Here is a 27,819-nt window from a genome sequence, read left to right on the forward strand (position 1 = left end):
CTTTGCCACCTCATTTCTTTGGTGTACAACCACCAGGAAAGAAAATCAGTTCACCTGCTGTGGAGTTATCTTTTTCTGGTTTGGTTTTGGATTAACTAGTTTGGCAGGTTAGCAGATTTGATGGCAGCCTAATGACTGTCCTAATACAATCTGTATTCTCTTCATCCATGAAATAGTTTGACTCCAGGATCTTAAAAATGATAGACTTGAATGGCAAGTATTTGTACAATGGCCAATAAAATACTGAACTTACAGTAGCACATACCTTTAATGCCCACACTGAGGAGGCAGGTAAAGCCTATGATATACATAGTTCCAGGCTAGCCAGGGTTACATAGAAAACAAAACCCAACTTTCTGCTAGTATTCAAGTTTGTTCTGCCTGTGACCCTGAACCCTGTTGCTGACAGCTCCACACCTTACTGGTAAAATACTCAGGTTGTTAGAACATACAGAAAGGGGACTTCCTAAGGTGCAGGAGGAACTGCAAGGTCCAGTAGGCACTTTGAAAAGTGCAGTTCAGGAGTGCCTAAGGTAAAGTAAAAGTAAAATGGGATTCCTTTATACATAAACCTGTGTGGGATTAGAACTCTCCAAACTGAAAGTTATAGTAACCTACCAATTGCTAATGGTATACACTGTAATATTGCTGGATAAGATGGTACTGATCGATGGACTGCAAACTTGCCCTTGCTTTGACAGCACTTACTGATGTTGGAGCCATTCAAAGATTAGTATGGCTCTACACAATAGTGAATCTTGAAGGCTAACCTTTGAGAACATCTAACAGCCTAGCTTTTTCTTAAGATTTATTATTTTATGTATATGAGTGCACCACTGTTCTCTTCAGACACATCAGAAGAGGGCATCAAATCCCATTACAGATGGTTGTGAGCCACCACGTGGTTGTTGGGAATTGAACTCAGGAATTGAAACTCAGGCCGCTGAGCTAATCTCTCCAGCCCCGAGTCTTGGCTTTTGCAGACATACCAACACAATTTTTCCCTAATACAATCATTTAACCCATCCAAAGATGGGCCAGTCTCAAGCTTCAATTGCTTGGCCTTGCCTGAGGAAAGCTCTTGAGGACAGTCTTTAACTAGATGCAGATCATTGTACAAGGTATTCACCATGATGAACGCTCTTCCCAGCAAGTGTTCATCAAGAGCTTGGCCATTGGGAAAACTTCCTTTGCTGTGTGTCACTTAAGCTTTTCACTTCAGATGCCACAATGTAGCTATGACAATCTCATTTCTACTTGTCCCAGCTTATTCTGTTTAGACACAGCAGAGCAGTGGCATTACAACTTTTGATGCCATATGGGCTGACCACACTTGTTCTAAAAGCACATCCTGGATGCTGTTGGGGTGACCATCTCCCAGGTAGCTAGCTATCAAACAATATTCATAAGGTGAAGAAACAACTGAGCAAAATATCCCTGTATGAAACTACCTATGGGGCTGGCGTGATGGCTCAGCGGGTAAGAGCACTGACTGCTCTGTCAGAGGTCCAGAGTTCAATTCCCAGCAACCACATGGTGGCTCACAACCACCGGTAATGAGATCTGAGGCCCTCTTCTGTGAAGTGTTTCGACTGCAGATTAGAACTTCATAGATAGTTCTATTTAACTCTATGACATTGTGGGTCTTTCTCATGGAAGCCTATTACAAGATAGATGTGAGTGCTACTTTCTTGATATTTTGAATGTCTGGTGGAATACTTCTCAGCCTTGAATCGTGATAGGCTAGGATGAATGACCTTCCCTACCGAGTATGCAGACAGATCTGTACTCTCCAAAGCACTACTCAGAGTACTTGCAATCTAGAAACTGGGCAAGCTAGCCACCCTGTATTTTCATTGTTCTTAGGATCTTTTGCTAATCTAAACCTCCATGCAAGCAGGACTACACTATCCTGTTTAATTTAGTGTGACCAGTTGTGGTCAGTGTTGACATCTACGAATTTACTTAGACTTGAAAACTCTGTGGTAATGTACTGGGTAACAAGCCACTTAAATTCAAATCATTACACCTCTATTAGATCTTGGAATATGCTACAAAAAGACATTGTTCTGGCATAAAGTACTCTGAAATACTGCCTTTCCTAAGGGATTTAAGACTATATGTAGCACATTAAAAAATATCCATGATAGGGGTTAGGACAGGGTCATAGAATTAAAGGCCTGCCACGCTGACATGATGACCTGAGGGTGATACCTGCACCCAGATGAGAAAGCCAGTAATGGGTGCATATGTATAATGCTCGTGCAGAGAAAACAGACACCGGAGAATCCCTGGGTGGGGCTTGCTGACTTGGTGAGCCTAAGGTTCACTGAGGGACCCTAGCTCAGGAAGTGACTTAGTCAATTTCCACCTTGTTTTTGGGATAGGGTCTGGCCACTGAGCTCTGGGATCTTCCTGTCTCGGCTTCCACAGCATGAGGATTCTAGGCAGATGCTGCTGTGCCTGGCTTTTACGTGGCAGGTTTTCAGGGCAAGCACTTTGCTGAAGTCAGCGTAGTAGTGTATGCCTGTAATGCCTGCCTGTGGAGACCAAAGCAGGAAGACTGCCACAAATTCAAGGCCAAACTGACCTAGGAGTGAGGCCAGCCAGAGTAATGTAACAATGCCCTTGGTCAAAAACTGAGGACAACTTCCTGACATGCTGAAGCGTTACCTGAGCTCATGGCCCTGCTGGACGCTCATCTCCCCACAAACCTTAACATGCAGGTTTTCTCACCTCACAACCATACAGCTGAGCAGTACCTGTACCATAACCAATCTTTCTACTGGAAAGACTTTTATAATCACACCTTATACTCATTTCAGAGACAGTATTTGGGAGTAAACGGAAAAGCAAAATGCTACTAAAATAACTTATTTATTGCTGTTTTAAAAATAAATTAACATTATAGAATATCAAATTTGATTTCATCTAATATATTAACAAAAGCATAATACACTCCAGTAAACAAGGATTTCCAACTTAATGTGTAACTAAGTCAATTAAACACTTGAGTTTTAGGTAGGGCAAATAGCTGCCACTGCCGTTCAATTCCCCAAATCCAGCGCTTCACATGTAAGGGGAAGCATCAGAGGGGCTCTTTCCTACTGGAAACGCACAGGAAATGACATCGCCAAAGCAGCTACAGAGAAGGTGCTAGTTCAAAATTCTACTTCATGTCCCTGAAAGAGGTGGTGGGTTTTCCCACCAGTTTTATATAAATGACAGTTTGTTCATGAAAGCAGCCCATGTGGAATGTGGTGGCATGGTCATGTCTTAAGTCTTGGGGTTTGGCAGTGTCTGGTCATGTGTTCACATTCAGGGTTAGGAGAGATACTAAGGCTGTGGGCTGCCATCGTGTCACAGTGATTCCTGCCTCAGGAACACTGAGAAGATGGCTCTCTCTCTTCTCCTTAGAGGTAGGAAGTATTGTCAACTCCAGAAGAGCTGGGGTACAGTTTATACTACACTAGATTCAATGAGATTGGTCAATACAACATTTTGGTTTTTGTATCTATGAAATGTTTTTTTTTTTTCTTTTTTTTTTTTCAAAAAAAGCAACCAGGTTAAAAGTTACTGTGTCACTTATGAAGACAGAGATGCTGTTCCTGCTGTAAACTTAAGGCCTGTTGTTGAGCATGTCTTCACACCACCCTCTGCTTCTGGCCTCCATATAGACAGATGCACTGCACTGCTGCATGGTGCATTCCATCTCAATCAGCTGGCGGCATCCAATGGTTAATCTTTCCCTAGGGGAAAAGAAGTAAATCACAAAACAGTCAAGAATCCCAGAGGCAGCGGCAGGCAGGTATCTATCTGTGCGGTCTAGGCAACCTGGTCTATGTAGGGAGTTCCAGTCTAGACAAGGCTATACACCCTGTCTCAACAATTCCTTATTTTTAAGTGTATTCATTTGTATGTCTATGTGTGGGTTCATACAAATGAATTTAGTGCACAGAGGCCAGAAGGATGTGTCAGATCCTCTGGGGGTGGAGTTATAGGTGGTTGTGAGAAGCCCAAGTTGGACGCTGGCAACTGAACTCCAGTCCTTTCCAAAGAGCAGTAAGACTTCCTAACCCCTGAGCCATTTCTCCAGTCCAGCACCTACATCTGACTCCTGGACCCACATAGGAGAAGGAAAGAAGTGATTCTCCAAATTATCCTCTACCTTCACCATGTGTGCTGTGGTACGCACACACACACACCAACCACACGTAATTTTTAAATAAACAGTTCTACAGCTAGGTGTGTTGGCTCTTGAAATTGGGCAGGTAAGCAGGTGAGAGAACTGAATATGATCAAAATATGCTGCATGAAATTCTCAAAAGAATAAAAATGTTACTTATAAAAATTTTGGCTTTGAGTTACCATAGACCTATTTCCTAACTTAAAATTAGTTTTGATTTTGCTGCCAATTCTTCACAACTAATAAAAAAAAGGGTTTTCAGAAGAGCCTTGTACAAGGTTCAAAAAGATGAAAATGTTTTCTTATAAATTCTAAAATAAAACAAAAATTAGGAAGGTCTACATTCCTATCCTTGGTTATTTATTCTGAAGTTGTGAACAAGCAAGTAAACATATCTTTCAGTAACTGAATCTATTTCCCTATCCTTCCTTTTTCTTCTCTTCCCTACCCTCAAGGTTAAGAGGGGGCTCTCCTCTTCAGCCTAGTGGCACTGACTTCCTTCTCTTCATGAATTAGTATTCTGACAGCAATCACTCGTGGCTGTATCCTAGAGCAGGTTGTCAGGGCAGAAAGCTGTTCGTTGTGATGGACCTCCTGAGTTCCTTTCCTCAGACTTGTCCAGCATCTCCAGTGAGTCATCCTCCCTGAGCACTCATCTTGGTAATGGGATCCCAAACATGAGGAGCACTCAAAACATTTTGGATACTTCCTAACTTCAACAAAGTTCTTCCTTTAGGTCTATAAAAACCATTTGTCTTAAGTTAAAGTGAAAACTATTTCTATTTTCTTTCTCTGATAGTCTTACTAAGTTGCCTAATATGGCTTAAATATGTCTCAGCCTTCCAAGCATCTATAGCATGCACCACCACACCCTCAAGTTTTGAGTTCAAACAGACTAGATAGGATGTGGCCCACATGAACAAAAGCTCTTTAGAGTCTTCAATAATCTACAGAGATAGATGGTGGTACATGTCCATAGTCCCAGTTATTAGGGAGACTGACACAAGAGGACTTGTTGGCTCTCACAAATTCAAAACCAGTCTGAGCAATACAGCAAGACCTTGCTTCAGAGTAAGCAAATAAATAAATAAACACATAAATAAATAAGATTGTATACACATGCATACATAAATCTTGTGGTCAAACGTATAAAAACCATTTCAAACTATATAGCTGATAAACTAACAGGCTTTCTGCATATATGAAATATTTTGTACTAATATGGGTTTTAAAAAATCGTGAGAGGTTAGGGAGATCACTTTTAAAGTGCTTGCCATGAAAACAGGACTGAGTTCAGATATCAGCACAGCAGCATCTGCCTACAATCCTCATGCAGGAGGTGGAGACAGGAAGATCCCAGAGCTCAGTGGCTAGACCCTATCCCAAAAACAAGGTGGAGAGTGACTGACATCCACTGCTGGCCTCTACATGCATGTTCACACACACACACACACACACACACACAAACACACCGTAAAAAAAATGGCTTCACTCTCCCACAGTGGTAGCAAACAGGGTAAAAGTCTGTTACAGATATCTCATCATCTACATACCGGTACTCAGTCTGAGAAACACAATCATAAAGTTCCCGGGCAGTGAATTTGACATTTTTGTTTACCTGAAAAGAACCAAAGTACAGTTAGTAAGGAGATATGTTAAAATGAATGAGCAATGAAATTACAACCCCAGTGGGGCATATCCTGAGAACAGAATTTCAGCTCTCCAGGCACTGCCTAAGACAACTGAATCAATGACAGGAAGAAGTTCAGTGACTGTAATGTTAACACCACACTCTATGCAAACTTTAGTTCTATTTTTACAACTCATCTATTCACTGAACTAGAAACAGTAGAAACGAGTGGCCCCAATGCAGTGCAATTTTACTTAAGAGCAGATTACTTTGCCATTCAACTGGACAGAAAAAAAAATATGTCTATAAGCTATTGAAAAGGTCTGATTTAGGACCTGGAGAGATGGCTCAGCAGTTAAGAGCACTGTCTGCTCTTCCAGAGGTCCTGAGTTCAATTCCCAGTAACCACATGGTGGCTCACAACCATCTGTAATGGGATCTGATGCCCTCTTCAGGTGTGTCTGAAGACAGCTACAGTGTACTCATATATATATATAAAATAAAAAATTTTTTAAAGAGGTTTGATTTAGGAAAAGGTTTGAATTAACGGTATTTCTGTCCCTTCCTCTTCCCTTCACTCACTCACTCACTCACTCATTCATTCATTCATTCCTTTTCTTCCTCCCTCCCCACCTCCTTAGGTTCCAGGAATTCCACTCAGAGCGTCATGCATGTTAAACAAATGCTCTTCCTTAGACGTATTCCCTAGTCCATGGACATTTTCTGAAAAATCTGTTTTTTAAAAAAGTCTGTTATAACCCAGAGATGTAATTTATAAAACCATAAATGTAAAAGTCTATCATTCAAACTGTTGCACACTTGAATCACAAAGTGAAAAACTTTTCTCTTTTGAAATTTTACTTTATCATTAGTATGTGGGTATGTATGTTAGTGTATGTTAGTAGTATATGGGTGTGTATGTTAGTGTATGTTAGTAGTATGTGGGTGTGTATGTTAGTGTGGTACACACACATGCCACGGTGTAAGTGTCAGAGTCAGAGGACAAATCTGAGTGACTGGATGAAGCTTGCATCAGCAGGTTTGCACAGCAAGTACTTTTGCCAGCCGAGACATCTCACTACTACTAATGCAGACGATGTTCTATTTATGTGCAATGAGTCACTGGTCTGGTCCGAGGCCTCTGGCTTCTGCTACACTATCAATACTGGATCCTCACTGGGACTCCCCTCAGCCCATTGTTGCCTGTGTCGTGGAGACCCTGCAGCTTTAGATCTGCAGGTCTGGCCCCTTGATAAGCTCCAGCAGCTCATAGATGGGGTAGATGTTAGAGTGGGCCAACTCAAAAGCCCTGGGTAGAATAACTGAGCTGTTCAATCCCAGTTCTCTAGCACTGCCCAAGGGCAGCTCGCCCAAGTGCCTATGCTGGCAAGGGGCAGGGCCAGCTCTCCTTGTATATCTTAAATATAATATGTTTAAGAAAACAAATGTTATTGGCAAATTTTTATGACACTAAGAAACTTTAATTTAGGCTAGCCTGTACAAGAGAGCAAGATCCTGGCTCAAAATAAAAAAACAAACAAACAAAAAAACCACTTTATTTAAAGAAAATATCAATAGCAATCTTCTTGTATTTATTTATATCCAAACAATATATAAATATTATATGAATAATATATAAATACTTTCCATACCTCATACTTGATTAGGAAGTTATAGAGAGTCTCAACATCTTGGTAATTACTATTAGGAGCCAAAATCCTAAAATAAATAAATAAATGGAAATTAATTTTAAACAAATCTTTAATTTTCTCCTTCAAACTTATACATGTCACTCATGTTTATCAAGTTTATTCAAAAGTTTTTCTGTAATTTCTTATGGGTAGGGGTCACTACAATATGAAGAACTGTTATTAAAAGGTCACAGCATTAGGAAAGTTGAGAACCACTAATCTAAAAGAAGAAAAGATACACTCTGAATATAGTAGGTTAAGCCTCAATGAGTAAATCCCTCTAACTCAAAATAAGAAAACCCTTTATTAGTGGCCAAGCACTCTGTTCATGACAATTAATTCAATTACTAAGAAGATACTTCTAAAACTGCAACTTGAAGTTTTTTTTAATATTTATTTATTTATTATATGTAAGTACACTGTAGCTGTTTTCAGACACTCCTGAAGAGAGCATCAGATTTTGTTATGGATGGTTGTGAGCCACCATGTGGTTGCTGGGACTTGAACTCAGGACCTTTGGAAGAGCAGTAGGCGATCTTAACCACTGAGCCATCTTAACAGCCCCTTGAAGTTTTTAATGAAATGTTTTGTTTCAACAAACTAGCAGAATCTAGATACAAACAATCCAAAATGCTGTCATTGTGCCAACTAATCCTTCTTTTTAAAGGCCTTACAGTATAGACTAGTCTGACTTCCAGCTGGAGTTCTTCATGCCTCAGTTCCCTGAGTATTGCTATGAGCCACTACACTCTATGCCAACTGAAAGAAGAGCTTTTATAAATAATCTTGCTTACCCTCAAAAGGTCAGCTATCCCAATATCTCAATTAGTAAGTCAAAAGTACTTTCTAATAAAATAGATAAAAATTAAAATGTAAAGTGACTAAGCACCAGTGGATCTGAAAAGATGCTGTGATTATAGACCTCCTTAGTAAGAAATCATGATGGTGATCCTGTCTGTGGATGGGCATGCTCTTTCCAAATGTTAAAAGAGAGTAGGACTTATGCAGGCCCTCGATTTGATCCCCACTTGAAAAAAAAAATGGGCAAGAGTAATAGAAAATTAATGTTTAGAAATTTCATAAACTCACAACAAGAAATACAGAAATTTCAGATCTTATGCCTGTAATTGTTTTAGAAAACAGCTCCAGGGGCTCAGTGGGTGAGGGAACACTTGCAACACAAGCACGAGAACATCAATTTGAATCCCTAGTCCTATAGTAGTAGTATACCTCAGTGCCGTGAGACAGAGGGTAGGGCACCCGCTAAAGCATGCTGTCTGCCAGCCTAGCACCAGCCTAGCTTCAGGAGTGTCCATCTTATGGAAATACAACAGAGAGGGACAGAACGAGAGAGAGGAGAGAGAGAAGAGAGGAGAGAGAGAAGAGAGGAGAGAGAGGGACAGGAGAGAGAGAGAAAGAGAGAGGAGGGAGAGAGAGAGGAGAGAAGAGGGAGAGAGGAGGGAGAGAGAAAGAGAGGAGGGAGGGAGAGAGAAGAGAGAGGAGAGAGAGGGGGAGGGAAAGGAGAGAGGGGAGAGAGAGAGAGGAGAGGGAGGGCGAGAGAGGAGAGAGGAGAAAGAGAGAGGAGAGAGAGGAGAGAGAGGAGGGAGGGAGGGAGGGAGGGAGGGAGGGAGGGAGGGAGAGAGAGAGAGAGAGAGAGAAACGCTTGTATTACAAGGTATTTCAAACTGAAACTGTAAAGTGAAGGTTTTAAAACAACTAATAAGAACCATCTTTTCTTAAACCAAGAACAGGTTTAATTTTTTGAAATCATATTTTATGATTAGGCCTTACATAGTCAAATTTATGTTAGTTATTATTTGTCCCTACAACTAAGTAGAGCATTAAAAAAGAAAAGGAAAAAAGTCATCTAAGCTTGAGGAACAGCCTCAAGGCCTGGGAAAATGGCCCAACAGGTAAGGCTGCTTACTGCGCAAACAAACAGATGATCTAAATTCAGTTTATTAGCACCTACATAAAAGCCAGGCATGGCTGTGCACATGATGCACTGTCACCCCAGTGCTGGGAGGTAATACAAACAGGTAGAGTCTGGGGCTAACTGACCAGCCAATCTAGTCAGAATGGCAATCTCCAGGGTCAGCCGAAGACCCTGTCTCAGATAAGATGAAGAAAACAACTGAGCAAGGGACCCCAACATCAATCTCTGCCACACACTCACACACACACACACACACACACACACACACACACACACACATGCGAGCGCGCATGCACACACACACACATACATACATACACACACACACACACACACACATACATACACACACATGCGAGCGCGCATGCACACACACACACATACACACACACACACACGCGCGCACACACACAGGGGTAGGGGAGAAGAGACAGCTTCAAAATGTATCATGTTTTCTAAAAGGAAAAACTAGCTTGTTCTCCCTCTTTCCTCTTCTGCATAGGATACTGAACATGAAACTAAGAAAACATTATTTTAAATACTTCATCTAAAAGTTATTACAGGCACAAATCTAAAATTCGCAAAACAGATGTGTAGCTTCCTTCAGTAGGTCTCGTTCTTCAACGCTATTTGCTATTGCTGTGTTCATACGCACGCGTGGAGCCCGCGGTGCGCGTGTGACATTAGGAGATGGCTTTGTGGGACTGGTTCTTTCCTTCCATCCTTCTGTTCTAGGAACCAAACAAGTCATCCGCCCTGTGCAGTGAGCACCTTTACCTGCTGAGCCATCTTATCATCGTCAAAGAGCATACTTCTCTGTTGTTATTGTCTTTATTTTTTGTTTTTCTTGCGACAGGGTTTCTCTGTTTAGCCCTGGCCATTCTGGAACTCAATTGGTACATCAGACTGGCTTGCAACTCAGAAATTCACCTGCCTTGCCTCCCAGGTACTGGGATTAAAGGCTTGTGTCACCTCTGTCTGGCTAGGGTATAATTGTTTTTAAAGGCCATTTCAATCTTATTTATAAAAGTAAAACATACATAAACATTAAGCTAAGTAGGCTGCAATTCTCACCCTCACTCTCCTCCTGTCTGTCTCTGTTTCTCCATGTAACCCTGGCTGTCCTGGAACTCAGAGATCTGCCTGCCTCTGCTTCCCAAGTGCTGGGACTAAAGGCATGCGACACCACTGGACCTGTCCTTGATTTCTAACTTAGAAGCAACGTATCATGTGTTCTCTCTCTCCTTCCTTCCTTCCTTCCTTCCTTCCTTCCTTCCTTCCTTCCTTCCTTCCTTCCTTCCTTCCTTCCTCCCTTCCTCCCTTCCTCCCTTCCCCCCTTCCCCCCTTCCCTCCCTCCCTCCCTCCCTCCCTCCCTCCCTCCCTCCCTCTCTCTCCCTCCCTCTCTCTTTCCCTCTCTTTCTTTCAGGACTTTGTTGAGATGGGATCTCTCATCATGCAGTCTAGGCTGGCCCTGAAATCCTGGTTCTTGTGCTGGGGTTATCACCGTGGGCCACCATTCTTGCTGTCTACTTTCACAGACACACAAACACACCTACAACACTTGCACTGGTGCTCTGAGTACTCAGTTTCCATTTTAAGCTATGTACATTTATAGTGTACCCCAAAGTACATTTGTAGAGTCCTGTTTTTATTAATTTTGTAGGGATATCCGTTTAAGCACAAAGTAAATGTATACATTTAATAATCCTCTATTAAAAGTAGAACATAACTGATTTTTAGAATTTTTATTCCAACTCCACAATTAATTTTTTCACTCTAAATAAAACTTTATTATCTTTTTTGTTTGTTTGTTATTGTTGTTGTTGTTGTTTTTCGAGACAGGGTTTCTCTGTGTAGCCCTGGCTGTCCTGGAACTCACTTTGTAGACCAGGCTGGCCTCGAACTCAGAAATCTGCCTGCCTCTGCCTCCCAAGTGCTGGGATTTAAAGGTGTGCGCCACCACCGCCAGGCTTATAGAACTTTATTATCATCTGTATTTACTACACAAAAGGGTTTGTGCTCATGAGAGTAGCTGTTTTGAACTAAGAATGTAGCACGATGGTAGAGTGACTGTCCAAAATGTATGACGCTCTGGATTCCAACTCTTATGGTGTCAGACAACACTGCTTTTTAAAAACAACCTTAAAACACTTCTGCTTATATAAAAAGAATTTTGTATGTTGCTCTAATAAAAAGAAAGCCAGTTACTAAGTCAATTGCAAATAAGGTAATTACATTTCCTCTCCACCCCCACCCCCTGAAAAAAGCCCAAGCATCAGCATCATTGGTATACTTCAGCTTTATACAATTTTCTTTCTTCACTTTTGTCTCCTCAGGTAGTGAGATTAAAGGTATGTACCACCATGCCTGGCAAAGAAGGATGCCCCCCCCCCCCAAATCAGGATCCAACACTGGTCTCCCAAGCAACAGGCAGGGATAGTCATCACTATGCTAATGAGGAAGATTTTATAGGGTTAAGGAAAAAGATAACTAACCCTTGTAACTTCAAAGTATATGTGTTTGAAAGTAGCATCAGGACTGGTATCTAATAAAACCTGACAGAGAGTAGTCAGGCTGTGAAGGATAAATCTGGACCTGGAACCCAAGTTGCATCTTTACTTAGTTGCATCTATAACTTAAGGGCATGCTTATCAGGCTGTCTTACTGTAGATGAGCACCATACTACTTTAAAAAGAAAAGGAAATAAATAATGCTAAAAGGTGCCACTGAGCCTGTATCTGAAAATGAACAAAATGAAACTAAGCTACTTTAATAAAAACAACAAATGATAATGAATTTCAATCATTATAAAATTATCATTGATGTTTAATTTAATCTATCCCTACTGCTCAAAAGAAAAACTTAAACGGAGATTTCTTTTTAAAAATATTTTGGTCTTCTTCCTTTCTTTTTTTTTTTAATGTAAAAGCCTTGCTAAGCAGCTTAGATTGGCCTTGAACTTGTCATGGTCCTGCCTCAGCTTCCCAAGTTCTGGAGTTACAGGTGTGAACCACTAAACTTAGCTAAATGCGCTTATTTGACTTAATTTGATTCTGATTATAAGGAATATTTTAAGCACTAGATGTCTAGTTGTCAAAAGTGTAATTCTTAATTTTTATATAATTATTAAATTTCATTTATTCTTTTTAAAACATTTATTTATTTATTTATTTTTATTTTATGTGTTTCGTCTGCATTTATATATGTGGACCATAAGCATTCCTGGTGTCTCGAGAGGCCAGAAGAGGGCACTAGATCCCCTGGAAAAAGGGTCACAGATGATTGTGCGCTTGCTGCCTTGCAGGGACTAGGGGACAAATCAAGGGAAATCAAAGAGCTTTTAACTGCTGAGCCATCTCTCCAGCCTCAAGTTTTCATTCAAATGTCTAAAGAATTAGAATGGGTGTTGGATAGCTCAGTGGTTAGGAGCACTGAATGACTGTCCTTGGCAGAGGAGCCAGGTTCAATTCCCAGCACCCACATGGCAGCTCACAACTGTCTGAAACTCCAGTTCCAGGGAATCCGAAGTCCCCTTCTGGCCTCCATGGACGTCAGGCACCCATATAACTTACATGCAGGCAAAACACTCATACGTATAAAAGATATAATAGTTGAGATAATAATGATGATGATGACAACTTATGCCAGGCCACTATGCCCAGAATTCCAGCACTCAAAAAACAATGCCAACAAACAAGAATTCAAGGCCAGGCTGGGATAATATTGAAATCCTGTTTCCAAGATAGAAAATAACAAAACTTTGTCATTTTGGTAGTTTCTTTTTGATCAATGAATGATGAGGTTAGTATCATACTTTTTATTCACATTATCTACTTGTAGCTCAAGAGATTAAAAAGAAGAAAAAGGCTAGAATGTACCACTGAAGAGGATTTAACCACGAACCCTCAGGGAAACAATAAAGACACAGCCTCCGTGCTGCATAAACTATGCGTGGATATTCTTATTTAACTAAGTTTAGATTAACACTACATTTGGGGGGGGGTTGGTTTTTTTTGTTTTGGTTTGGTTTGGTTTTTCAAGACAGGGTTTCTCTGTGTAGCCCTGGCTGTCCTCGAACTCAGAAATCCGCCTGCCTCTGCCTCCCGAGTGCTGGGATTAAAGGCGTGCGCCACCATGCTTATCCTAAAAACCACTTAGACAAACTATGATCCAAAATGAGATAAAATAACCTTTAAATATTAATAATGAAATGAATTTTTAAAAGCTGTAAAAGGGAAAACTATTATTTCCTAAATAGGACAAAAATTTAAATCACACATGTATAAAATCTCAACAATCATAAGACCACATTGCCTCTCACACAGTATTTCAGTTTGTTGTATTGTGAAACTGTATCTGAGGAATTAAGTTGTTAAAAATTAATGTATTTGTTTTAGAGGAGTAGTGATATTAACATATTACTTCCATGAGCATATGTGCCCAAATGTGCCTGTACTGTCCCAGAAGCTGTAATATAAAATAAAAACAAAAACCTTCAGGATGGCCTCCATGGTAGACCAGGTATACTTTGTAGAACAGGCTGGCCTTGAACTCAGAAATCCACCTGCCTCTGCCTCCCCAGTGCTGGGATTTAAAGGCGTGCGCCACCACGCCCGGCTTATAGAACTTTATTATCATCTGTATTTACTACACAAAAGGTTTTGTGCTCATGAGAGTAGCTGTTTTGAACTAAGAATGTAGCACGATGGTAGAGTGACTGTCCAAAATGTATGACACTCTGGATTCCAACTCTTACGGTATCAGACAGCACTGCTTTTTAAAAACAACCTTAAAACACTTGTATCTAGTATTTCTTTCCCTATAAAAGGAAAAGGCAGAAATATTTTGAGTTCTAAACTAGAAATCCATATTATCTATAGGAAAGAAAGAAAGGTAAATATAAAAGCCAATTATCTGTTAGGTGCAGTGGCACACTCTCCTTGAGTTTGAGCCAGCCTGGTCCACACCTGACCATCCAAGGCTAAATTAGAGAGACTCTGTCTCAAAAAAATCCAATAGTTTATAACTTGCTGGAAGACTTCTAACAGATCTAAATTAAGCTGGTAACTATAGAACTATATAATTTAATACAATGGTTACCTTTGAATTCCTTCAAGAATATCTTTCACAGCCACCATTAACTTTTGAAGATACACAAAAGCTTCTTCAAAGGATGCTATTTTCGAAGTTGTCAGGGTTGAACTTGAGTCCAGTGTTTGAAATACATCTGTGCTAAAAAACAGAAAGAAAAGAGGTACTCACGCAGTATTTGCAGCTGTTTTCATTGATGGCATATAAAAAAGTAATAATATGATTAATCTTGTGTAATGTTTAACTATTTCAGTTAGAAATAAAAGACAGAGCCGGGCGTGGTGGCACACGCCTTTAATCCCAGCACTCGGGAGGCAGAGGCAGGTGGATTTCTGAGTTCGAGGCCAGCCTGGTCTACAAAGTGAGTTCCAGGACAGCCAGGGCTACACAGAGAAACCCTGTCTCGAAAACAAACAAACAAACAAACAAAAAAAACACCCTCTCCCAAAAAAAAAAAAAAAAAAAAGAAAAGAAATAAAAGACATGAAAGAAGTCTGGGCTAATATCCACATAAGAGATCTAGGCCACACATCATACAGATTTAATTTAAAAGAATTAATATAAAAGGTACATTTCACTCTAAAAGGCCAAAGAGAGATGGAGGGGAAGTAATACTTTTAACATACATTCAAGCCAGTACTCAAGAATATAAACATAACAAATTATGAATCTAATTAAACAAAAAGATGGAAGATGATCCTTGTAAATTAACAATTACAATAATCAGTGAAAACTTCAAGGTCTACTTAATAAAATACTAAGATATTTTCTAAATGTTTATGCTATATATGGATAAAAAAATAAGACTGGGTACTGCTGTGCATGCTTTAATCCGAGCACTTGGGAAGCAGAAGCAGGCAGGTTGAGAGCTACTGAGCTAAAGCCTCAGTATGGACCTCATTTGAAATAAGGCTCTGGCAAATGTAATAGTAAAGCTAAATGAGGGCTGGATTAGATTGAGCCATACCCTCTCCATAAAATCAAAAGTAGAGACTGGAGAGATGCATTTACTAGGCAGGGACTGTGGCTGACCACCAGAAGACAGAAAGGCAGATTCTCAATCAGCACTCCCTCCAGTCTTTTGCTTTTCCCGTTTTGGGCATTCATAACAGTTCTCAAATTGTTACTGCTATAAGATATATAGTTTTATGGCGATTCATTATGGTACCTCTGGGAAACTATTCACATGCCTAGAAGCAAAGGTGGACCTATAGAACATCAGTATTAAGTACAACACCCTTTATGTGGCAGCATTAAAAACACATAAGGCTGAGCACTGTGGCACACAACTGTGATAACAGCTCTCAGGAGGTAGGGGCAGGAGGAGCTCTGTGAGTCAGAGGTCAGCCTTGCCTACATAGAGAATTCAAGGGCTGGGAGGGAGGGAGAGGGAGAGAGAGGGAGAGAGGGAGAGGGAGAGGAAGGGAGAGAGAGAGAGAGAGAGAGAGAGAGAGAGAGAGAGAGAGAGAGAGAGGGAGAGAGAAAGAGGGAGGGAGAGGGAGAGAGAGGAAGAGAGAGGGAGGAGGAGGAGGAAGTGGAGAAGAAGAAACAAAGAAACATGAGTGTGTTAAAGCATTCCACAATCTAAGTCATGAAACTTCAGCGTCTGTAGATCTTAGAGACCATGTGGTTCCTATTCTGCTTTACGATGAACAAACTGAGTGTCAGAATGACTAGATGTTCTCCCAAAGTCATTGTCTTTACTGTCCCATAGAAACTGTGCTATAAAAACTGTGGTTTTGGCCCATTTTATCGCAGCACTCAGGAGGCAGAGACAAGTAGATCTTCCAGGCCAGCCAGAGCTGTGTAGGAAGTCCATGTCTCAAAAAAACAAAAAAGGTAGCAAAAAATTTTTGTTTATTATTACACAAAGTAGAATGTGAAAATATAGAGTAAATAAATATTAATATATTCCTTATAAAGTCACACTGAATAAAAGGTGGTTCTGAATAGAAACATTTCAAATCAAGAGTTATGTATAAAAGCTGCAATCTACTGTCACTCATTCGTTTTCAACATTATGAAATAAACTATTCAAGTGGTTAAGTAGTCCGTTTATAGAAAATTATCAACTGCCAAACGCAGTTCCTTTATTGTTTTTGTGTGCACAATATTAATAAAATCCCAAGTCACTAAGAATACTAAGGACAAAGGTAACAAGAAATTGTACTTATAAATCATTTTGTAAGCTCAAACATACATATTTAAACAAGTGCCTCAGAAGCTTGAATGATAAACTTCAGGAAAGCCTTGCTTTGGTTTGTTGTTTTCAAGACAGGAGCCTATGCAGCCCAGGCTGGCTCCAAGCCATAACTATTCTACTTCATCCTCTCAACTGTAGGATAACAAGACTGTGTCAACATGCCCAGAGAAAAGATCGTTTTTTGACCTGAATTAGCAGTACAAAGCACTCAACACCCAATTTCCTCATAAATAGACAATAAAAACTTGACCTGATATGATTTAAGTTCAAGACTGCATTATTATCAAGCCACAAAAATGATGGCATTTATAGTTATACATAAGAACATGTCTGTTTGTTTTCTTACTGCTATAATAAAATACTCTGACAAAAGCAGTTTAAGAAGGAAAGAGTTTGCTTCAGTCGCAGGTTCATGGTAGAGTACTGATCCATCTGCAGGAGCCTGAGGTGGCTAGTCATATCACATACATACACAGTTTGGAAGCAGAGAGGAAGAGACGAAGACATACTGCTGCTCAGACATCCAGAACCCAGCCAGGAAACAGTGCCACCCACAGCTGGCACACCTTTCCACCTCAACTAAGCCACCAAGACACTATTCAACAGGCACACCCAAATGTTTCTAGATTCTACCAGGTTGATAACACTAACTATAAGTGTGTTCGGCTAACTTTGTGTAAGAATACTTACCAGACCTCCAAACGAACATTTTTTAAAAGATTTCTTCCTTCCTTCCTTCCTTCCTTCCTTCCTTCCTTCCTTCCTTCCTTCCTTTCATGTATATGAGTACACTGTCACTCCGTTCAGACACCCGAAGACGGCATCAGATCCCATTACAGATGGTTGTGAGCCACCATGTGGTTGCTAGGAATTGAACTCAGGACTTCAGGAAGAGCAGTCAGTGCTCTTAACCACTGAGCCATCTCTCTAGCCCCTCCCAAATGAACTTTTGTTTGTTTTTTGTTTTTTGTTTTCAAGACAGAGTTTCTCTGTGAAGCCCTGGCTGTCCTGGAACTCACTCTGTAGACCAGGCTGGCCTCAAACTCAGAAATCCACCTGCCTCTGCCTCCCAAGTGCCACCACTGCCCAATTCCAAATGAACATTTTTATATTAAAGAATTATATTCACTGAGTTCCACTGTAATTCTGGCATACAATTAGACTTCTGAGAAAACCCTAGACTAAATAAACATGTATTGTTAAAAGGCAACATAGACACTGTCACTTACTGAAATAGCACAGAGCTCTCCAGCATGCAATACAAATGCATGAATATTATAGATCAATGCCTATGTTTTCAAATGTCTGAGATACGGTTTTGTATTTAAAGCAGTCATTCCTACTTCCTACATACAGTAATTTTCTGTAAACAAGAATACCTGACTAGCCAAAATATCAAAAATATGTTGACTAGAGAAACAAACTGATTCATAAAAAATTATTAGATATGTAATATAGTCTTGCAGTTATCTGTTTAGTATGAAGGGTTAGAAAGTCAAATAGCAGGACATAAACTTGTTGAAAAATGTTTAATTATAGTCAAGGAGTAAAAAAAAAAAAGAGCCCAAGAACAAAGACAAATGGGTAGAGAAGAGGGAAGACAGATGAGAATGAGGCCCAGGGAAATATGCAACATAAATATGTTTGTGTAAAATTTTAAAATATTGGATATACAAGTAAATAAATAAAAAATGAATTCCTAATAAGCAATGTTGTAACAGCCAACTGAGAATAAATATTTCAGTAGACTGCCAATATACTCAGGTGCTTTTAAAAACAAATAGATGATCTTAATCCAAAATAATAGTTACACTGGATCTTGAGCCAAAGTCATACTGCCTGGTGAATTACTTATAGAAAGATAATGGGCTTAGGAAAAGTCTCAAGTGTTTGCATATTCTAAAACCAGGGGTGGTGAGTTATGTAAGCTATTCTAACAGCATCTTATTTGACAAACTACTCAAGGGGATGCAGCCCAGTGTCAGCACACCTACCTAAAACATAACTGGTCCCAAACACTGGGAGAAAAAAGAGGAAGGTAGCAAAGTGGCTTCACAGGCCAAGAGACTTGCTGCTGCTCAGCCTGATGACCGGAGTTTGATCACTGGAAATCACACAGTAAAGGGAAAGAACCCATTTCTGCAAATTGTCCTCTGACCTCCACAATGACACTGCCATGCCCACACAGATATAAATATAAAATTAAATCTACCCAAGAATGGTTTCTATATTTCTTCATTTCAGAATTCTAGATTCAGTGATTTATGTTTACATACTAAGGTAATAGTATTTATTAGCCTTTTAAACAACAGTATTTATTCACCTTTAAAACTTTTATATGAATTTTCTATAACCCAAGGAACTTTTCTCAAGTTATTTCCAGTTTCATTAAACATTTGCAACTTTCTGAACTGCTGACTGAATCCCAGCGAGGAACTCACTGGCTGTGACCTATGCAAGCAACGCTCTCATCCTGATTACACCAGAATCACCTGGAGATTTTGGAATTTTTTAATGCACTCTCAGATTTACCTTTCTCCTACTGAATCCACATTTCTAAGGATAGTGTTTAGATTTAGAAACTTTACATTTCTAACCAATTTGACAAAAGGCCCGTAGCACAACAATCTAGCACAATAAACTCATAACCCTAACACTGACTTCAGTGAAAATATGAACAGAAACCGTATAAAAAAGCAAACTTGTAATGGCAGAGCTGAATGTCTTGGGAATTTAATACCTGTTCTGATATATTGACATCCAAACACTCTCCAGGACAGACCAGATTTCCTGATGCCTGGTGGCCTGGGGAAGATTAGAATCCAGGAAAACGTTGACATCTTGGTTATGAAGCTTCACCAAAGAAGTGTCTTCCTGCTCTTTACTCCTTGTGCTTTCTGAAGAACTTGGCTTCAGTTTTGTCTTGACCTGTGCCATAAGAATTACAGAAAATGCATATCAATCTTTCACTAGCAACTGAGGAAACAGAGATACCAACTTTCCAGACAGACTGGCTACTCTTTCTTTCTTTCTTTCTTTCTTTCTTTTTTTTTTTTTTTTTTTTTTTGAGACAGGGTTTCTCTGTATAGCCCTGGCTGTCCTGGAGCTCACTTTGTAGACCAGGCTGGCCTCGAACTCAGAAATCCTCCTGCCTCTGCCTCCCAAGTGCTGGGATTAAAGGCGTGCGCCACCACGCCCGGCTCTTTCTTTCTTTCTTTCTTTCTTTCTTTCTTTCTTTCTTTCTTTCTTTCTTTCATATATACAGAATATTCCTATTAAAGTATTAGACTTAGAAAAAATATTTTCCTTTTCTATTTAAATCAAATACTGCTCGACCTACTTACCATAGTAACCTTTCTTACCTAACATGTGAATGTCAATTAAGAATACTGTTTACTATGTTGTTATGGAGAGAATTACATAAAATAGGATAATTAAGTAGGGAGGATGGAAGAAAAGGATAAAGAAGGAAATCTGGAGAGGGATTCCTAACACTAAGAGCCATTTGAATCCATATAGAAAGCTACTACTGCAGAAGCTTCCTCAAACATATACATATATGAAAGGAATCTAAACGGAGTCACCAAATAATCGGGGAGACAATACCACATCTTATGCCACAATGTAAAATCTCCAATGCCAGGAATGGGTTACATCTTGTTCAACTGTTGGTCAAAGGAGCTCCATGGAAACCCTATTGCTGAAGACAACATTCACAGATACCATAGACCACTGAGAAGTAGAGCTGGTGCCTACCTAGAGCCTTCGCTACAAGTGACCACTGCTCACGGGACTGGAAGGTACACTGCATGCTAGCAGACGAGAAAGGAAATCAGCATTTCCCAGCTACAATGTACTGGCACGATGGGGACACAAATGTTATGGAATAACCAACTACTTTCTGATTGGATTTAAAGCCCACTCTTAAAATGGAACCTTCTCTGATACTACTAAAGTGGTCAAGAACCTGAGACTAGATAAGTCATGAGCCTAGGGAATACCTAGTACTACATTCTGCTAAAAGAACAACAGCAATAAAATGATGCTTAATGACATACTGCTGTACCCATAGTTTAGTGCCTTGCTCAGCCCTCATCAGAGAGGCTTCTTGCACTAGACAGGAAATAACAGAGACCCACAACTGGACAATGTGCAGAGAGTGAGACACTTTGGAGTACTCAGTCCTAAATGGGATTTTTGTCATCAAAGCCCTCCCCTCAAGGCTTAAAGATCTATGTGGAATACGAGATAGAATAACTTTAAGGGCCACAGTTGATATATTATCCCAAAGAAACTGTCTTGCAGACACAAGATTGAAGCACATGAATTCAGAGACATTGGTAGCACACACAAGGCCTGTACAGGTTTAAGACAGATGGGGTCCGAGGACTAGGAGGGTCAAGTGGACAGGGGCTCTCATGCCTAACCAAGAAGCTATTTGCAATTGATACCTTCATATAAAGGCAAAATTAGTCTTCTCCACAGAGTCTCACTGGATGTATTAACCACACTTTAAGGTTGACTCCAATGCCTTGGCAGAGTTGGCCAACACAAAACAATACTTCATTTCCCTAGGGTTAAGTTTCCACGTTAATAAAAGGATGAGTTCAAAACTAATCAGTAACTCAACTTCATGTCTTACTACTTTTATGTTTTAAATAAAATATTTAACACAATAGATAGTAACTTACTATTTATGCAAATATGCTATATATAGATCCTTAAAGGTTTTATATTAGCTCACCAAATTCTCATGAATATCCAGTACTAGAAACCAAAACCCTATGCAACAGAAGCAATTTAGATTTTTAAGTGGAGGAAATTAAGAAATAGAAAGCTTTGATTCTCAGTAATATATAAAGGAGGTTATAACCCCACATCAGGTGCACAGGTTTTACCATTCTCTATTTTGTGGGACAGAAAGCAAAAAGAGATGATATCATTTTGTCTGATTATATTAAATTATATTAAATTAATAAGCATACATAATGGACCTATATTTTTTTTCCTGAAATTAATGTTTGTGGCAATGCTGGGATGGAACTCAGGGCTCTGTCCATGATAAGTAAGCTCTCCCACTGAGCTATACCTATAACTCAGATAATGTTTTAATTACCATAAACATTTAGAGTTAAGCATTTACCTATTTCTCCTTTGCTCTGGTTCTTAAATCAAGAGTATATACAAAGTCATGCAAGCGGAGTCATCCAAGCGGGGCTTTCTTTCATTCTTTTTTTAAATAAACACATAGCTCTGTTTGCTAGGTACTAAGTTCTTTAGTAACTTAGCTCATTCTTCTGGAAATTCTAAGAATTATTACTGTACTTATTTTACAAGTAGGGGCAGTTTAAAGATTCAAAGAATTTGAAGTACTAGAGGCAAAAAAATGAAACAGCAACAAAAACCCACAGGTCAGGATCTTTAACATGTAAAATCTAAACCTAATCAACAAAATTGATTTGAATTACTCTAACATGTGGTTCATCACATTTTTTTGGTGTCTGGAAAGCTAATAAGACATGGATGTTTTCATCCTTTTCTACCTCCACCCTCTTAGAGAGATAGCTAAAAATGGTACGAATTCACTGTTTCATCTTAGGTTTCTCAGAAGCAAATAGATGGTGAACAGTATTGATAAATTAGGATACCTAATTAGTGAAAACTAATTACACCTAGTATTTTTCAAGTTCAATTAAGATATTGTATTTTGGAAATAATGTATTTATTGTTTAAGTTAGAGACATAAATAAATATTTAAGGCATGTATCAAGGGCTGGAGAGATGGCTCAGTGGTTAATAGCACTGACTGCTCTACCAGAAGTCCTGAGTTCAATTCCTAGTAACCACATGGTGGTTCACAACCATTTATAATGGCATCCAGTGCCCTCTTCTGCTGAAGGCAGCTATAGTGTACTTATATACATAAAACAAATGACCTTTTTTTAAAAACAGGCATGTATCAAATCTAAATGAATTATACAAACAATTCTCAGTAACATATATTTTAGGGTTCAGGATGTACCTCAGTTGACTGACACTCTGGATTAGATAACCAGCACTACAGAAACAAGAGTGATAGTACTCAGTCACAATCCCACTATTCAGGAGATGAAGGTAGGAGGATCAGGAGCTTAAGGTTATCTATCCTGATGCCGGGCGTGGTGGCGCACGCCTTTAATCCCAGCACTCGGGAGGCAGAGGCAGGCAGATTTCTGAGTTCCAGGCCAGCCTGGTCTACAAAGTGAGTGCCAGGACAGCCAGGGACACAGAGAAACCCTGTCTCGGAAAAAAAACAAAAAACAGAAACAAACAAACAAAAAAAGATTATCTATCCTTGGCTACATAGTAAATCTGAGGCTAGCCTGGGCTACATGAAATCCTGTCTCAAAAAAAATCTAAAAAACTTACTTTTTTGTTCTTTTAAATTATTTTATGTTTGAGTATTTGGCTACGTGCATGTATGTATACCAGGGGCATGCCTGGCACCTGAAGGGGTCAGAAGATGGTGTCAAAACCCCTGGAATTAAATTTAAAGATGGTTTTAAGCCACCATATAAATGCTGAGAACTAAACCTACATCTTCTAACAAGAGCAACATCTCTCTAGCCCCTCTTCTTTGTGTGCACAACTTTCTCTTGTCCATAAAGGAAATAAAAAATTCAACAAGAAAAAAAAATAAAATCTAAAGTGTGTAGTGATATATATCCATAATCTCTATACTATAAAGTCCTAAAAAGAAAAAATGCGTGCATTTGAGACTAGGTGAACTATCTACACAAATTCTACCTCAAAAAAAATAAATTAACTAAATAAATAAGTAAATAAATCCTTCAACAACTACTGTGATACAACTTCTATAGAAGGTCTATGTTCCATAGCCTGTGATAAGCCTTGCCTCTGTTTCAATGTCCTTGGTATTTACTTAGTGCCTTTAGAATACTAGAATAAGTAAAAGTCATAGAATCCTTTTATATTTGGCCACTAAATTCATGTTTGGAATGTTTGTGATGAGCTATCTAAATAACAATCTATGGGTGTCTCACCTCTGCGAGTACTTGCAGTAGTTTGTTTACTTGAGCAAAGGTCTGGGGAAGAACTCCATCATAATTTGACCTTGTACTGAAGGCATGTAACAAACTTTTAGAATCCTGAAGCAAGAATTTCACTGTTGTAAAATCCACTGCCTTATTTGCTGGTAAGAGAAAAATTAAGGAAAATATGAAAGAACGGGTATACAACAATTCCTTGAAACACTAATCAAGTATTAATTTTACAATTTAATCAGAGAAGGCATTTACAAAACTATGTCTCTCTGGTGTAGAAAGCAACAATTGCACACATTCGTAGACAAAGCTCACACTGACTCTGGTACTCTGTATTCAGATTCTAGCTCCCTGAACACAGTCAGCTTCAAAGTAAAGAAAAGTAGAATGTTCTAGTCTTCAGTAAAAAGGATTAATCACTAAACAAAAAACCCAAGCACAGAGTTTTCAAAGATGAAACTGTCTCACATCCAGATGACTATTACAGAGGAGTGAGTGTCATATGTTAAGAGGCAAGCAACTTGAAATTCTATCATATATAAAACAAGATTTATTAAAAATAGTATGTTATCTCTTTGTACATAAAAGTTCAGCTAATAAACAAAAACTTTGGACAACAATAATAAACAAAAGAAAATAGAATTTTCCTCCTATAGAGTAAGATAACCTACCATAATAGCTTTCTCTCATTAAGCTCAAACATTTCCACTAAATTACCAAGTTATTGGGGACAATCATTTCAAAGGTCTAAAGTTATTTAAAAAAAAAAAAAAGCCAGACATAGAGGTGCATGCCTATAATTTCAGTACTCAAGATTTAGAGGCAGGGAAATTGCTACAAGTTCAAGGCCAGACTTGCCTACATAGTGAAAAACTGCCTGAAACAAACAAAAAACACTTAAAAACAAAATAAAGTAAATTTTAATATCACAAAACAAATGAGAGAAAAGATATACTTTTCATCATTGAAGCATAATGATAGGTAGTTGCTTCCAAAGGCAAAATCTTCATGTGTTAATGTTTGGTTTGCTTCTGTTTTAATATTCATAGATTTGAAGGCTGTTTTCACAGCCAGACAGACAAACGCACAGAGACACAAACACACACCAACCTCAGGTGTTTTTCCTCACAGGTGCTTTTAAATCAGATCCCTCACTGGCCTGGGGCTCCTCTAATTAGGTTAGGCTAGCTAGCCAGCAATCCCCATAGATCCGTCTGTCCCCTCTCCTGTCCTCTCTCCTGTCCTTCTATACAAATACACACTACTGCACCTAACTTTCTTAAAGAAGTTCTGAGGATTGAACTCAGCGCCTTATGAGTATGTGGAAGCACTTCACTATTTGACCTATACCCTCACCTCTAGAAACTATTATATTTACATCTGAACATGGCTTTCTTTCCTTGGCTAAGTGAGTTAAAAATGAATAAAGCGTCCCTGTGTATCACATATAAGAATCTGCTTATGAGATTCTGAAGAGTCAGGTAGAATTTTAAAATAATTTTAAAGGCTGGAAAGATGGTTCAGCTGTTAAGAGCACCTTGTGGAAGATGTGAATTTGATTATCAGCACCCATGTTGTGGTCAGCAACCCTAACTCCAGTTCCAGGGGATCTGGTGCCCTCTTCTGGCATCCATGCTTATGTACAGAATGACCAGGCAAAATATCCATATAAAATAAAAATAATAAAGTCCTTTTTAAAAAGACATTTTAATAATTACTCAGTAATTCTTTTTACTTTATACTTATTTTATATTTTGAGACAGAGTCTCACATGTAACCAGGCTGGCCTGCAACTTGGTATATAGACCACACTTGCTATATAGCCTTGTAATCAAGTATTAGAATTAAAGTCATGTGCTACCACACCCAGCAATATTTAACAATTCTAGGGGCTAGTGAGATGGCTCCACTGACTGCTCTTCCGAAGGTCCTGAGTTCAAATCTCAGCAAAAAGGCTTTATTAATAGTTACGCTGGCACACTGAAAATCTCAGCACCTGAGAGGCTAAAGAGAAGATTACGGCCAGCCTCAGCTATTTAGCTGAGCTATTGAGCTATTTCAAATCTAACATTTGAGACACTAGAAGCTGTCTCAAAAAAAAAAACTAAGAGAAAAATAGTGTTTGTTAAAATTCTGAAGGAAAGAAAAATAAGAATAAATTCTATATATAATAAAAACAAAAAACTCATATAGAAACAAAGTCAAAAGTTAACCAGTCATTTTTAAACATTTCTCCGTGAATTGATATAAGGACGTTAATTAAGCTTGGTATATTGAAGTATTGAAGTCATACCCATGTACAATGGAAGAACTATGGGCACTGCTATTCAAAGACAGTAAGCAACATTATACATCATTATTTTTTTAATTTAAAATCGATTTAAAAGCTGGAAATGGTGGTACACACCTGTAATCTCAGCACACGAAGGGGAAGCAGAAAAAACATGGGTTCAAGGTCATCCTAAACTATATATTGAATTCTCGCAAGCACTAGATTAAAGCACACTGCCACACCCAGCCTTTTCTGGGCTCTTGAGATCTGAACAGCAGTCATTACGCTTATATAGCAAGTACTTTACCTACTGAACCATCTTTGCAGCCCATTTTTGGTTGACTTGTTTATTTGGTTTTTTTTTTTTAGAAAGAATTCAATATAGTTAGGCTGCCCTTGCACTCACTATATAATAGCAGTTTACCTTAACTTCTGATCCTCTCGCCCCCACCTACCAAGTGCTTGGATTATAAGCATGTGCCACCACACTAGATTCACTTAATACTTTAACCAATTACTGTGAAAGAAAATGAAAGACTCATACCTTTACAGAGATTTTCATATAGGCTCTCAACAGTTACAAGCAAGTTATTTTCCATAACTAATCCAAATACAGCCAGCCAATGTTTTTTAAAGCACTGTAATAGATTTATTAGAGTCCATGGTGGTTTCAAATACAGCACCTAGAAAGTTACAAAATCATTATCTACTGATTTGTTTTACCTATTATGTAAACATGCCAATGTAGGAACTTCTATACATATCCCTAATAGAAATATAGCTAGTCAGACTATTTTTAAAGTAAGAAGTGCTAATCACAATTTTAAACTGTAAGTCTATCACAGACTGATTTTATAGAATTCATATTAGTAACCTTTAGTTTCATAACTTTTTAGTACACAAAGAAAGCAAACTCTAATTAGTGAAGAAGCATAGTACCTCAACCTACTTTTTAAAAAATTAGTGCTTATTAAAATGTGTATGAGTTTTTCTGCATGTTTGTGTACTATGTGTGTCCCTGGTCCCCTCAGAGGCCAGAAGAAAACATCAGATTCCCTGGAATTGGGGTTACAGTTGTGGGTGGCCACGTGAATGCTAGGACCTGACTGGGTTCTATGCAAGAACAAGTGCCACTTAGTAACCACTTAGCCTTTCAATCTACTTTCCTATATGGTCCTTTCCGTAATCAAAATAATCTAAATACTTCAGACTACCAGAGGGGGGAAAATCAAACAGTATTATCATTTCCTACACTTACAAAGACATACTTATAGAAAACTGATAGATATATTTATAAATAAATATAGATATTTGTAAATAATTCAGGAAGATGTCAATGCCTTTTTCTGAAACCTCCATATTTCTATGAAAGATCCAATTTATACTAATCCTCCAAGATCGTTTTTATTATTCTCTATTATTTTTGGATCAGCATTTGATCATTAGGTAGCAAACATATCACACTGGTAAGTTTAGAATCTTGCTGAGTAGCTGGAATAAATACCTCAGCTACAATTAACAGGCTGTAACACTTCTCCTAGCTACAAATGTGAACTTGAAATAAACATTAAATTAAGAAAAAAAAATCATGCTGGCTAAATTTGGTGTTTCATTTAAATGTAGAAAAGATCCCGCAATACCTCTCCTGGGCATATATCCAGAAGATGTCCCAACTGGTAAGAAGGACACATGCTCCACTATGTTCATAGCAGCCTTATTTATAATAGCCAGAAGCTGGAAAGAACCCAGATGCCCCTCAACAGAAGA

The 27,819-nt window shown here is 38.8% G+C and overlaps 1 protein-coding gene across 4 annotated transcripts in view; it reads right to left on the reverse strand.

Annotated features, from left to right (window-relative positions):
• Positions 1-2,858: 2,858 nt before the first annotated feature.
• The window catches only part of Swt1 (SWT1 RNA endoribonuclease homolog (S. cerevisiae)), a 60,800-nt gene continuing 35,839 nt past the window's right edge, over positions 2,859-27,819 (reverse strand). For 3 of the 4 annotated variants that reach the window (XM_011248058.2, XM_011248059.2, XM_030242199.1), the window contains 7 exons: positions 26,597-26,735; positions 23,781-23,929; positions 19,478-19,665; positions 14,544-14,675; positions 7,469-7,535; positions 5,740-5,804; positions 2,859-3,749 (listed from right to left, as the gene is read on the reverse strand). In XM_011248058.2, the coding sequence (XP_011246360.1) occupies positions 3,620-3,749; positions 5,740-5,804; positions 7,469-7,535; positions 14,544-14,675; positions 19,478-19,665; positions 23,781-23,929; positions 26,597-26,735 (870 nt within the window). In that variant the 3' untranslated portion in view covers positions 2,859-3,619. The remainder of the gene's footprint in view (positions 3,750-5,739; positions 5,805-7,468; positions 7,536-14,543; positions 14,676-19,477; positions 19,666-23,780; positions 23,930-26,596; positions 26,736-27,819) is intronic. The other variant, NM_025819.4, reaches the window with a different exon arrangement.

This window comes from Mus musculus, chromosome 1 (assembly GCF_000001635.26).
Source record: "Mus musculus strain C57BL/6J chromosome 1, GRCm38.p6 C57BL/6J".
NCBI lineage: Eukaryota > Metazoa > Chordata > Mammalia > Rodentia > Muridae > Mus > Mus musculus.